We start from the raw sequence: 15,003 nt of genomic DNA on the forward strand, positions 1-15,003 counted from the left end.
TTGCTCCTGTTGTGTCCAACTCTTTGTGACGCTGTGGACTGTATGTATCCCGCCAGGCTCCTCTGTCCATGGGATTCTCCAGGCAAGAATACTGGAGTGGGTTGCCATGACCTCCTCAAGAAGAATCATTAAGTCTACGCAAAACCATCTTAGAACCAGGAGTCTCTTCTTGCCTTTCCTCCTCATTACTGTTCAAAGATTTCCTTAGAAAATCCAAGAGCTATATTATCATGACATATAATCATGAAAATAATACAGGAGCCACTGAAAATTAAGAGGCCTTTGCCCACCCCTTTTATTTGACCAACATATGTCCAAAACCTGACCTTCAAAGCTACTGAGGTCCTAAAAGTTGTGCTCCTCACTCAGCTTCTTCCTCCAGGAGACAGGCCCACACTCTAATAGGTGCATCACAGGGCTCACCCCTGGGGCAGGATGCACAGGGCTGGGGAGTACCACAGTCACTCCAAAGGTTACTGCAGAGATGGCACACCATCTCCAAGAATCTCTCCTTGCTGTTTGTTCTGAAACATTTCAGACACACCGAACAAGCAAAAGAATATTCCAGTCTCCCCTAGTCCCACCTCCACCCCCAAGATTCAACAATCATTCACATTTTGCCATTTAAAGTATCTTACAGGTAAACACTACACCACATGCTTCATAATAACACTCCCAGATACTTTAGCACGCAGCTCCCAAAATAAGAATATTATCCTAAAATACTACAATACAGCTATTCCTTCTAAAAAAATGAACAATAATTCCCTGATACTAACTAATACTCAGTGCATGTCCAAATATCCCCCATGGATAAAGGAGAGTCCCTTCCTTAAAGCACACCCCATCCTGGCCCCGCCCTCTCCTCCTCCACACCCCAGGGACCGGGTACCCTCGGCCGTCACCCTGTTGCCATCCGCAGCCCCCTTCCCGAGTACCTGTGCAAAAGGTGCCGTCATTGGGGATGAATGTCTTGTTGTTGTTTGTGGCTCGATACCCTTCCAGGCAAATGCAATAAAAGCCTCCGAGTGTGTTGTGGCAAGATGTGTGGTTCCCACAGACCACACTGGTTCCAAATTGGCACTCATCTTTATCTGTGGGTACATTGAGACAACACACAGAAAGCGCTGTCACTCCATACCACGATCAACCACCCAGACTGTTCTCCTGCGCTATGGACTTGGGAGTCAACATTCTACGACAACAGCAGAAAGATCTATTTCCCCAGCCTCTCCTCCGCTCACTATACTTCTCAGACTCCGGGACATGGGCCCCTCGTTGTCTCATGCCAAGTGTGTACGAGACCATAAGAGAAATCCAACATCTCATTCTGATAGCCCGTCTTACTTGAAGACTGGGAGATGGAGATGCTTTTTGAACTTCTCCACACTTAAAAAGATCTTGTCATAGGCCTGGGGGGAAAAATCCAGCAGAAGCCCACTTTTCCAGCTCAGCCATTCTCTTGCTTTTTTAAATAAAAATCAAAGTAGGATGATTTTGCATCCAATGATTAACTGGAAAATGTGTTACTTCTGAGTCACCAGGACACACAATGGAATTAGTGCTCAAGCCTCATCCGGGGGCAGGGCTAATACTGTGGCAGAAGCAGCTCCTGCTGATCGTTAGTGATCCACATAAACAATGTTAATCACCCGGTGAGGAGGGGCTGGAACCTGGGATGCGTGATGAGACCACAGGACCTGCCCTGACTAGTTCTAATTCAGTCATTTGACATCAATGTCAAATGAACGTAAACCTCCCTCCTGTCCTCCAGCCCAGGGGTCAGCAAACTTTTTCTGTCAAAGGCCAGTCATAGGTCTCCGGTGGCAACTGCTCATCCATACTTTGGATCATAAAAGCACACAGACCGTCAGTAAACAAATTAAGACCCTGTTACAAAAACAGGCAGCAGTGAAGTCTGGCCCCCAGGTTAGAGTTCACTCACTCTGCCTTAGACTGTACCATCAGAGGAAACTCCTGTGACCAATTTCTCTCACATCCTTTGAGAGGTGATATCCAGCTAGCTTTTTTTTTTCGGGGGGCGGGGGTGGAGGATATCATCTGTTTAGGAACTGGAGTTTTTTATCTGTCACTTAGCGTTTTATTACATTACTGGTTCCCTCACAACAGTTCAATTGCCTCTCACAATTGCACACAATTCCTGCTAACCCCAGAGCACCCCACACTCAGTTCAAAATCTGGTAGGATTTTTCTTTCATTTTCCTTCTATTATCTTTTTAAAATGTAATTAAATCTATTCATCATTAAAACTATCTGTGGTTAAAAGATCTGTCTAAGAATACAGAGAGGCAAAATGGACCCTCAAGCCATAGCTAGGTCAAGTGTCCAGTCTGGCTTACTAAGCAGGGCACGGGGCTTTCAGACACAAGTCCACCTGCTCATAAGATGCAGTATTCCTTTGCTATTGTTCCTGAGGCATATCTCCCCTGCAGACTTCATCAGAAGGGGCATATGCGTTTGTAGGGGATTCTAGAGTTCTTAGGTCCTGTGACTTAGCACTGGGCACATCTATGATCTTACCTGCAACCTATGGTGTGGTCTCAGCACACCAATTATTGGGATATATAGTATATAGTGTTTTTATCCTAAACAGAGAGGGTCAGGAAGGCCCAACTCCAGCCTGCAGGAACAGGCAAAGCTGTGTGACTGTGAAAACATGTACCTGTGAAGTAGAATATGAGTTTTTGAACTCAGGATTTAATTGTTTTTTTTCTTCAGGGAGCAAAAAACAAAAACAAAACAAAGATACCACAGTGAGATGGTATATACTGTCAATCCACAGCTACAAGGCAAAACTATCCATATTTTCACTGCAGGTAACATGGATGATGGAAGGAAACCATGATTATCCTAATATCCGCTACTGTAAAGTTGCTATGGAACGCTCTCTCTCTCTCTGAATTGGGCTTGAAACTGGATATTATTTGACTCATGGCATGGTGGATTCTCTGAGACAAAAAATAATTTCAGATACTTCTAGTCTAAAAGTATTTGTATTTCTATAAGTCATCCAAGAGCTTAAAGGGTCACAACTACAAAAAATTTGTAGGATGGATTTTGGTAGACATAAGACTCAAAGAAACAGTATTTCACCCATCAGCCAGAAAAGTTCAATAGGCAATTGTGCTTTGTTTTTCCTCATGGTACTAATAAAAAAAATAGTTTTCTGTCAAAACAACTAGAGAAATTTAAAAAGACAATACTCACTCAAATTGCTAAGTTAAACCCAAGACTTAAAAACAGATTTCATATCTGTGTGAGGTCAGAGAGTTTCCAGAGGTTCAAGTTCAGTGACCTCTAACATGAGGGGTAATTCCTTGTAAACACTAAGGAAAGGCTATATCCAAACACTGAAACAGAGACTTACTGTAATTGACAAAACTCCTTATAATAAAAGCACATGAACAAAATAGCAATGCTTTCCCCCCAAGGACACCAACTCTTTAATACTGGAGAATCTTGTTTCTTGGTGAAGTTTTCAACTTAGCCAAAAGTCACAACTTACCAATACAATGAGTCCTCCCATTGCCCACAAATCCATATTTGCACATACAGACGCTCATCCTTCCTATTTTCGAGCAGGTAGCATGTTCATGGCAAGTGGCACAGATATCCGGATGTAAATCTGAATCATAAATAGCATATATCAGGAGAAGAACATTTCAATCACCTACTTTAGATGAGTCACATTTTTGGTAGCAGACATTTACAATGGAGAACCAACATTTGAATACCAAAATTATAAAGGGTAGATTAAGGGAGGGGGGATCGGGAAGGGGAATACATGTAAATCCATGGCTGATTCATGTCAGTGTATGGCAAAAACCACTACAATATTGTAATTGGCCTCCAACTAATAAAAATAAATGGGAAAAGACTTTAAAAAAAAATTATAAAGGGTAGATTTTATTCCATACTGTTCATACTGCTCACAGCAAGAATAATGGAGTGGCTTACCATTTCCTCCTCCAGGGGACCAGTTTTGTCATTGACTACACTGAAGCCTTTGACTGTGTGGTTCACAACAAACTGGAAAATTCTTAAAGAGATGGAAATACCAGACCACCTTATCTGCCCCCTGAGAAACCTGTATGCAGGTCAAGAAACAACAGAACTTGACATGGAACAATAGACTGGTTCCAAATCGGGAAAGGAGTCCGTCAAGGCTGTATATTGTCACCCTGTTTATTTAACTTCTATGCAGAGTATATCATGCAAAATGCCGGGCTGGATGAAGCACAGCCAGAATCAAGACTGCAGGGAGAAATATCAATAACCTCAAAAATGCATCTGATACCACTCTAATGGCAGAAAGTAAAGAGGAATTAAAGAGCCTTTTGATGAGGATAAAAAAGGAGGATGAAAGGTTGGCTTAAAACCCAATATTCAAAAAACTAAGATCATGGCATCTGATCCCTTCACTTCATGGTAAATAGAAGAAAAGTGGAAGCAGTGACAGATTTTATTTTCTTGGGTTCAAAAATCACTGCAGATGGTAACTACAATCATGAAATTAAAAGACACTTGCTCCTGAGAAGAAAAGTTATGACAAATCTAGACAGTATATTAAAAAGCAGAGAGATCACTTTGCTAACAAAGGTCTGTCTAGTCAAAGCTATGGTTTTTCCAGTAATTATGTATGGGTGTGAGAGTTGGACCATAAAAAAAGGCTGAGCACCCAAGAATTGATGCTTTTGAATTGTGGTGCTGGAGAAGACTCCTGAGAATCCGCTGTACTGCAAGGAGATCAAACCAGTCAATTCTAAAGGAAACCAACCCTGAATATTCATTGGAAGGACTGATGCTGAAGTTGAAGCTCTAATACTTTGGCCATGTGATGCCCGGAGCTGACTCACTGAAAAACACTGATGCTGGGAAACATTGAAGGTAAAAGGAGAAAAGGGCAGCATAGGATGAGATGGTTGGATGGTATCACTGAGTCAGTGGGCATGAATTTGAGCAAACTCTGGGAGACAGTGAAGGACAGGGAAGCCTGGTGTGCTGCAGTCCATGGGGTGGCAAAGAGTTGGACATGACTTAGTGACTGAACAACAACAAAAGACCTTATCTCATCCTTAGAAATCTGCAGTAGTTACCCACTCCCCACAGATTAAAGTGCAAATTCTTCTACCTGGCAATCAATGCTTCCCTAAGTGTAACCCCAGACTAACTCCTGTAAGCCTCAATGCTTCCAAACTCAAATATACAGTGTTGTCCAGGGAAGAGGCCAACTGCTCTTTCCCACACAAACATGCTATCCACTGTCTTCGTTCATGCCCTAGTCATGATGTTCCTTCATCTGGAATGTCTATCCTTCCCTCTCTGGCCAACTAGCACCTATTCTCATTTCAAGACCCAGCTTAAATATCACACTCTCCCTAAGGTGGTCCTCATTCCTTCGTTCTTTAGGAAAATTAAATGTATCTTCCTCTGTGTTCTCCTAATGCTTATACATTCCCATATCAACCATGTTAATTTGTCAATATATTCTATTCCACCTCTGTCTTCCCAGCTTGCTATTATGAATGAGCTTCTCAAGAACAGGAATTATGTCATTTGCCCATATATCATGGCAGGGTAAAAACATTCAATATATTTTTATTGACCAACTGGATAAAGGCACCTGCAGTCCTACTGCCTACAACTTAAAAAGCAAATGTGGAAATTCCCTGGGCATTAAGAAACTCCATGCTTCTACTATAGTGGGCATAGTTTCAATCCATGGTGGGGGAATTAAGATCCTGCAAGCTATGCAGCATGACCAAAAAATAAATAAACTACAATCGTTATTTTTAAAAAGAAGCAAATGGAAGGGAGAGGTACTCATCTACTGCCCTGTCCATTTCCCTTTTAGGGAAAAAGTGGTGAATGTGCTTTAAATGTCAGTGAGATAATAACCAGGTCCCAGGAGGATCACCAGATCCCAATTATTTAGATAAGCAGCAAAAATGTTTGGGGCTAAAATTCCTGAAACATCCAGATCTACCAGATGGTGATACATGGCCCAAGATCAAACAAGAATTTCTAGCCGAGGCTCTGTGGGAACACTGTATTGCACTCCCAGTGTCTGTAATATCAGGAGTTGACCTAGGAAAGAGAATATTTCAGCATGGAATTTCACCTTAGTCTTGGCTCCATTACTACCCAGGTAATAAAGACTTAGCCCTCAGACTACTCTAGGCATGAAACCAGCTGAGAAAGGAAGACATACAAATATTCTTACTCAGGCTTGCTTTTTATTTTTTTAAACAAAATACAACACAAAAATGAGACAAGCCATGCTTATCACTAAGAAGTACTAAATCAACCATAGGATATTTACAGATTTTATTATTTCCCAAACTTTAAAGAAAAATGCAACGAATTTTAAAAAGTAGAGATTATAAAGGTCATACTGACTACCATGTAATAATATAATAAAATTACAAGATAAAACATAAGACTTGCATCTCCAAAAGTAAGCCTACTTGTAAACTATAAAACAGTCTCCTAAATAATTCTTGGAGCAAAGAGGATATCAACATTGAAATGTTTAATACCAGACATAAAAGCTTATCTCCTTCAGAAAAGCTGAGTTTGACATGTTTTTATATACTTTAAAAGAAAAAAGAAAAGCAGGCAGCCAGGCGATGGGGGAAAATAGAATTTTAATGCAAGAAGCTTGAAGAAAGAAAAAACAAATAGAGGCTGTGGGGTGGGGGAGTTAGGACTTAGTACAAAGATGTTAAAGAATTAGAAAATATATTCAAATTCATTGAAAAAAAAAAACTTTTGCCAAGGTCAGCCCATCATAAAGACTTGTAGTCAAACTCAAGATTGGTAAAGAAAAAAAAGAGTATATACAAACATACAACTAAAACATAAACAATTTCTTTTAAATTACAAATGAAAGACTTCCGATTAAACACAGCAGATTTAACCCACTCACAACCCTCCACCCCAAAATTTAAAAACGACATTAAGGACCACGAAGGTATAAAGCCTGGGAGAGAAGATGACAGCAGCCAAGGATGTTGACAACGTTTCAGAAGGTGAAAGAGATGGACATGTGGGAATTGACTGAGAGGAAGAATTAAAAGGAAAGAAAAAAGGAAGGAAGGAAGGGAGAAAGGAAGAAAGAGGGAGGGAGGGAGGGAAAAAAAGAATAATAAAAATAAATAAAAGTCAACCTGAAAGGCTCAGGAATGAGGTCCCTAAGTGCCTCAGAAGGCAAACATAAAGGGTAGGGTCTGAGATTTAAGGAACAAGTGGAAAATATGGAGGAGTACTTAAATGCCCAGATCCTCTAACTAACCCTGGCATAAGATGGAATTTTACAACCTGGAAAAATGCACCAGGAAGGCTCCAATTAAGTGAGCAACAGACAGAGCTGAAGGGAGAGATGAGTCCCCACATTAAATGTCCACAAATATGGGGTCAATCTATTTAACCATTTTTAATACACAACATTTTAAAACAGTACCATGAGGACACTGTCAATACATAATTATATGCAACCAAAATCCTGGAAATACCTTCTAAATAATGGATCCTGGGTCATGTCCACAAACCCAGCTGTGATCAACCACCTAACAGTGAACACTCACCCCAGCATGTGTGGGTAGTGCAATAATAAATATAAACACAAATTTTTTTTTGAAGTATAGTTGATGTACAATATAAGTGTTAGTTTCAGGTGCATGGCAAAATGATTCAGTTATACATAGATATGTATATATCTATATTCTTTTTTTCTATTGATATAAACACTATACTAAAGAAATAAACAATAAAATGGTAAGATGTTTTATTTCTTTCCTATGTAAAATACTTATCTTTATAAAGATGGCAGCATTTTCATATTCATCCAGTTCCAGAAACATACATTAGATAGAAAATGATTATGTAACTCTTGAAGGAATCTAATAAACACACAAAATATTAAGAGGCAAAGTAATGCCACCCACTAGGATAACTGAAAGGAAGTCCAGTCTGAATTAGTGAAGGAGAGAATTTAAAGGGTTTTTAAATAAACAGAACTAAGTTCATTCAGTAAAAAGAAGCGGACATAATATGGCCTTGGAGGAAGTCAGTCAGGTCTAGGAAAGCACTGGACTTGAGTCAGAATTCGATCCTCAATCTAGCTGAGTGTAAGTCATTGTGTAAACTTCAGCAAATCACGTAACCTCTCTGGGTTTCAGCTTTTGATCTGTAAAACAAGGGCTTTGGGCTTCTCAGATTTTAAAGTACATTCAAATGACCTGGGGATCTTGTTAAACCACAGGCTCTGATTCAGTTGCTCTGGGGTGGGGCCCTACATTTTGCTTTTCTAACAAGCTGCCATGTGGACCACATTACAAGGAGCAGGGGTTAAAGGACCCCTAAAGTCCTTCCTCTCTAATGTTCTGACATTTCATTCTTAGAGCACCGGTTTTAATGACCCATTAAGAATAATTTAGCATAAGGTAGCCCCAAGGACAGTATCTGGCATGTTTGACTCAATAAATGTTTGTTCCCCATATTGGCAAAAAACACAAGATGTCTGTCAGGCTACCAAAGGCTTCCGAGACCATCTGCAGAAGAGAAAGTGGTTTCCAGAGAAAGAGGGACCTCAACCAAAGCCTCTTGTTCAGCCGTAATTAGCCCATTCTGCAGGGCCTAGTAGGGAGAGCCTCTGAGTGCTAATTGCTTGTGGGACCAGGAGTGGGGAAGAAACCTATCCTAAAGAAAGGGGTAGGAAGCACAACCTCAATATAAGGAAAGGCAGGGGCTGGGGTGGATTTGGGGCTGCTTCTGATGCTTGTGAACTGTGGTGTTGGAGAAGACTCTTGAGAGTCCCTTGGACTGCAAGGAGATCCAACCAGTCCATCCTAAAGGAGATCAGTCCTGGGTGCTCATTGGAAGGACTGATGCTGAAGCTGAAACTCCAGTACTTTGGCCACCTCATGCGAAGAGTTGAGTCATTGGAAAAGACCCTGATGCTGGGAGGGATTGGGGGCAGGAGGAGAAGGGGACGACAGAGGATGAGATGGTTGGATGACATCATCGACTCAATGGACATGGGTTTGAGTAAACTCCAGGAGTTGGTGATAAACAGGGAGGCCTGGCGTGCTGCAGTTCATGGGGTCGCAAAGAGTCGGACACGACTGAGCAACTGAACTGAACTGAACTGAACTGACTGACCACACAATAGTGTTTATTGATCAATAGCTCCTAGCTCAGTTAAGAATCACTAGAGGGCTTCTCTTGTGGTCCAGTGGTTGAGACTCTGCCTACCAACGCAGGGGACACCAGTTCTAGCCCTGGTCCCGGAAGATTCCACATGCTGGAGAGCAAGTAAGCCTACGTGCCACAACGACTGAGCCCAAGCTTTAGAGCCTGAAAGCCACAACTACCAAGATCACAGGCTGCAACTATGGAAGCCCAAGAGCCTGTGGGCTCCGCAACAAGAGAAGCCACCACAATGAGAAGCCAGAGCACTGCAGCTGAATGGACCCTGCTCACTGCAACTAGAGAGAGCCTGTGCGCAAGAACAGAGACACAGCACAACGGAAAATTAATTAATTAGTTTAAAAAAAGAACCACTGGAGAAGAGCATAAATGTATACAATTAGTTTACAAAGTGATTTTAAAATTTAACAATATTAAATTTTGCAGACATTAATCACATATTTATTCCTTAATTCCTTCCTGGAAAAAAAAAGTGTTAGTTGTTCAATACATTTTTTTATTGTTAAGTAATAAATTACTCCAAAACTTAGCAACTTAAAACAATCATAAAAATTTGTAGTCACATAAACACCCAGAATCACTGGAGACAGAGTAACCAATTCAACCCAGTTTTAATACTAAAAGTCCCCTGTCCCAGGAAACCCCCCAGTTCGGTGCAAACCAAGACCGTTGGTTACCCTATTTGGAGAGCTTGTTAAAACAGAATCCGAAGAGGCGGGTTTGGGTGTGGGTGGGGCCTGAGAATCTGCATTTCTAAGAAGCTCCCAGATGGACCACACTTGGCAGTACTGAAATGAAAGTGAAAGTCGCTCAGTCGTGTCTGACTCTTTGCAACCCCATGGACTGAGTCCGTGGACTTCTCCAGGCCAGAATACTGGAGTGGGTAGCCTTTCCCTCCTCCAGGGGATCTCCCCAACCCAGGGATCGAACCCAGGTCTCCTGCATTGCAGGCGATTCTTTATTACCTGAGCCACCAGAAGTCTCACTCTATATGAAGGACCCTGGGGAGAGAAAAGGCAATACCGAAGACATCTTTCACCACGTCTGGACCAACATGACAGAGAGTATAACCCAACAGAATCCTCCAGGCTGGTGCCCGGGTCACTGTGCCTTTGCTATTACCTGGGGGCAGGGGTGGCGGGAGGAACTGGGTCAAGGCGCAGCTTCACAGCCACATCAAGGATGGTGTGACCTCTGTCTTCAGCAGAAATCTGCTTAGGATAGCAGAGAGGTGGCTGCGACGCAGTAACTGAGGGGACTACTACAGAGATGAGGGACACCCCCCCCCCCACCTTCCCCTAGGCCTAGGGATGCCTAGAATTACTGGCAGAGCAACAGAAGAATGCAAACTCCAAAAATCTAAGAGGACAGGTACCTGACAGGTACTGTTTCTATTACTGCATCTCTCAGCTGAGGGCTGTCACCCTAGATTCACTTCCCTTCTCTACTCTGCAGTGGCTAAGTCAGCTAAAACTACCTCCAACAATGAGAGCACCAGAGTCTCAACCTCAGCTGGAGTTTTCTCTCTTGCTCCCTGATTATGGGATCATAGGCAAGGAAACTCTCAGAGATCTGGTTTTAATCTGTCTGATGGAGATCACATTTCGAGGACTAAATGAGAAATATCAGTGCTTCAAGAGCTCTCGAGCACTAGACAAAGAGCTAATTTCCATGAATATTTATATCTCTTTCCATAGATGTTGTTACTGTTGTTAGAAACAAGTCATGCATGAGATAGTGCCTGGTCTGGGACACCCTGGTTCAGAGCAGGGTTAAGACAGATCACTTGGGCTACAATCCTAGCTTGGCCACTAGCTAGCTGAAGAATCCTTGACAATCCTGTGCCTCAGTTTCCTGTAATCTGTAATCCGAGGATGAAAATAAACCTACCCCACAGGCTGCTTTGTAGATTAAAGAGTAAATGAGTTCATCCGTGTAAAGCAATTAGAATATGTTAGGCATTATTGTAACATCCACTCAACAGCTCTTCGTTAACGAATAAATGAAGGTACTGACAGCTAGCCAGCTCCCAATTATACTAATAAAGAGTCATGGAGAGCTGCACTGATGCGAAAACCCGAAGGAATACCGTGCAGACAGATGCCGACCTATTCAGGGGGTTGATATTCTGGGAACCAAAGTACCCTCCCCTTCTTGTTCACTCCCTGCCCACCTCCCACATCCTCTCAGCCTTCTGAGTAACATCTGACTCAGAAGTTGTAAGTTCAGCTTCCTCACCCTTTCAGCTCTGCTCACCCCTCCCTCTTCTCCATCTTACACTGCACATGTACGCCTAGACCTCAGGATGGAGGGGAGGCTGCCAGCCCGTATTTCAAATTTCAAGCAACAACTTACGTGCACCCTTGAAACAACAGCAGATTTTGTCCACTGTCAAGGGAAGAAGGAAGTTTTAAAAGCACAAATGGAGCGCTTGGATTCAAATCGTAATCTACTCCCCAGCCATTCACCAAACAAGCCCACTGCACAACCTGCCTGAGATCCTGTCTCTCAAACTCATGGAAACATGTGGAAACAGATGAGATGATCTGAGGAAGTAAGCAAAGGGGGGCCGACGCTCAGGAAGAGAAAGCATTCCCGAGTCTTCTACAGTACCACGGAAAACTGCATGGCTCCTAAGAGACTGCATCAAATTCCGGAGACAGAAGGAATGTGAGAGATCTCACAGTCTCTCCTCTCCAACATCCCTGACAGGAAAACAAAAGCAAACAAACAAAAAAAATAGCCTCTGCATTAAAAATCCGCCAAGTCAGAGCACACTATACTCTTTCAAGTAGTATAGCCCTCGAAGGGCAGTGGGAACCATCGTCCACTCCCCTTCCCCCACAATGCAGGGCCACCATTCCCAACCAAGAACCTATAATCTTTCCTTGCATTAAATGATTATCACCCCTCAGCTGCATTGGCCCTTTTGCCTTCTGTCCACCTTCTTCTTTAATCAAGACCAACTTGCAGTAGGACTGCCACACCTGGCCTCCAGACCAGGAACCAACCCAGGCTGAGGGTCCCAACGTCAATGCTTCGGAATTCTGAGCAAGGCAACCACACCCTAAGGTTCAAGTCCTGAACGTCACCCACAAACAGGCTGCCTCACATTCTCCAGCAAGCTGCATACCTTTTTTTTTTTTTCCCTCGTAATCCACATTCAACCCCACCCCCACCTCACCCCCGTCCCCTTTGCAGACCTAAGGCCAATAGGCCACATGCTACCTTGGGCTACAGAGACCTAAGAGCCCATTTTAGGATTTGATCAGAAGCTGAGACTAGGCCCAGGGCCAAGTTCCTGGAGAAGGTAGACAGGCCACTGTGGGAATCAGCCTCGTCAGCTCTAATCCTGCTCTGTTACTTTGAGTGACTGTAAATCACTCCAAAACAAGGCACTCCTTCCATTTCCCCCCTCTTTCCTCCTCTTCTCACTCTGAACAGAGTAGGTGTGGCTGTGATTCACAATGACAGAGTGAAAACCAAGTCTATGGGACGCAGATTCGGGAAGTCAGTGCCCTTCATACTATAACAACTTCCCCAACCTCCTCCACCATCGCTCCCCAAGCCTCTCAAGGCCTCTGCCCACTCCCTGGCTTTGCCAAACCTCAAAGGGCCTGAGCCAACAGGCTCCTCAGCCACTCCCAGACTCAGAGCAATACCAGGGAAAGGTAAAGAAACAAGACTGACTGGTTCCAGCCCTCCTCACCCATTACTAACCTCTCTGCTCCACTAGGGCTTGGCACCTCACCCACCCACCAACACCCTCCTGCTCTATCAACTGCCATCTCACACCTTCCTCCCGCTCAGGCTACCTGACTTCCGCTCCCCAACTCTCTCCCTGAAGCATCTTTGTTGTTGGTGGTGGTGGTGTTCAGTCGCTCAGTCATGTCAGACTCTTTGCAACCTCACGGACTGCAGCACACCAGGCTTCTCTGTTCTTCACCGTCTCTCCAAGCTTGCTCAAACTCATGCCCATTGTGTCGGTGATACCATCCAACCATCTTGTCCTCTGTCGTCCCCTTCTCCTCCTGCCTTCAATCTTTCCCAGCATCAAGGTCTTTTCTAATTAGTCAGCTCTTTGCATCAGCTGGCCAAAGTATTGGCTCTTCAGCTTCAGTACCAGTCCTTCCAATGAATATTCAGGGTTGATTTCCTTTAGGATGAACTGGCTTGATCTTGCAATCCAAGGGACTCTCAAGAGTGTTCTCCAACATCACAGTTCAAAGTCATCAATTCTTCGGCACTCAGCCTTCTATATGGTCCAACTCTCACATCCATACGTGACTACAGGAAAAACAGTAGCTTTGACTAGATGGACCTTTGGCGGCAAAGTAATGTCTCTTATTTTTAATATGCTGTCTAGGTTTGTCATAACTTTTCTTCCAAGGAGCAAGCGTCTTTTAATTTCATGGCTGCAGTCACCATCTGCAGTGATTTTGGAGCCCAAGAAAATAAAATCTGTTACTGTTTCCACTGTTTCCCCATCTATTTGCCATAAAGTGATGGGACTGAATGCCATGATCTTAGTTTTTTGAATTTGAGTTTTCAGCCAGCTCTTTCACTCTCCTCTTTCACCTTCATCAAGAGGCTCTTTAGTTCCTCTTCACCTTCTGCCATAAAGGTGGTGTCATTTGCATATCTGAGGTTATTGATGTTTCTCCCGGCAATCTTGATTCCAGCATGTGGTTTGTCCAGCCTGGTGTACTTTGCATATAAGTTAAATAAGCAGGGTGACAATATACAGCCTTGACGTACTCCTTTCCCGATTTGGAACCAGTGTGTTGTTCCATGTCTGGTTCTAACTGTTGCTTCTTGACCTGCCTGCAGGTTTCTCAGGAGGCAAGTGAGGTGGTCTGGTATTCCCATCTCTTTGAGAATTTCCCACAGTTTGTTGTGATCCACACAGTCAAAGGATGTGTGAAGCATCTTGGATAACAGTTAAATGTAACTTAGCAATGTTACCAGTGAGAGACTGAAAATACAAATGGACAATGGCTAGATCACACATAAAAACAGAACCCTGACCTACAACCTGCAACCACTGGTCTAGTAAGTCAAACCACCTCTGTAACAGTAAGTCCCAAATGATCAGGATTTAGTCAGTATTGGCCAGTTTCCCTAATATTTGCCCATGCCTAAAACTTAAGACCAATCAGAGAAAGCCAAATACACTCCCCTAACCAATGGGATGCCTGCTGTTAGAGGGAAGCCATCTCCAGCTTCCCCATGGCAACATCCTCCAGCCAACCGGAGCACACCTGAAGACTTCCTTTTTCCACTGTAAAGTTGTGACACTCCCCAGCCTGTCTTTGAGTCTCTGACAAACATAAGGGATGATGGCTGACTCTCCTGCTAGAGGAAGCTCTATATAAATAGCCTTCGCCTATTCTCATGGAGTAGTCTTCATTTATTTCCATACCAGATTCCTAATACAAGCCACAGTTCCTACTCACAAGGATCTCTCACACTAGTAAACAATTACACTGCAATATGGTGTAAGCATATAGGACAAAGGTATTATATAGATATGTATGTATACAAGGAAGTATGTAGTGTCCCACAGAATATAGTACAGAGGCATGCATGTGGTGTCTCTGGTGCTGCAAAGGGAAATGGAAAACTCCAAGGGGCTTCCAAGAGGGAGGGCAGTTGGTCTGGTTTTGAAAACTGCTCGGCACTCACTAAGTAGCCAGCTGTAGGGGAAGGGAAGAGCAGGTCTCCATTCTTCTCCTTCCTTCCCCTCTCCTTTCCCACTGTAGACCACCTTTG

The 15,003-nt window shown here is 43.3% G+C and overlaps 1 protein-coding gene across 3 annotated transcripts in view; it reads right to left on the bottom strand.

Annotated features, from left to right (window-relative positions):
* Positions 1-15,003, bottom strand: part of SUSD1 (sushi domain containing 1) — a 130,461-nt gene that overhangs the window by 108,788 nt on the left and 6,670 nt on the right. For all 3 annotated transcript variants that reach the window (XM_043453660.1, XM_043453659.1, XM_043453661.1), the window contains exons 2-3: positions 3,527-3,646; positions 939-1,094 (exon numbers count right to left, since the gene is read on the bottom strand). In XM_043453660.1, the coding sequence (XP_043309595.1) occupies positions 939-1,094; positions 3,527-3,646 (276 nt within the window). The remainder of the gene's footprint in view (positions 1-938; positions 1,095-3,526; positions 3,647-15,003) is intronic.

Source organism: Cervus canadensis, chromosome 30, assembly GCF_019320065.1.
Source record: "Cervus canadensis isolate Bull #8, Minnesota chromosome 30, ASM1932006v1, whole genome shotgun sequence".
Classification (NCBI taxonomy): domain Eukaryota; kingdom Metazoa; phylum Chordata; class Mammalia; order Artiodactyla; family Cervidae; genus Cervus; species Cervus canadensis.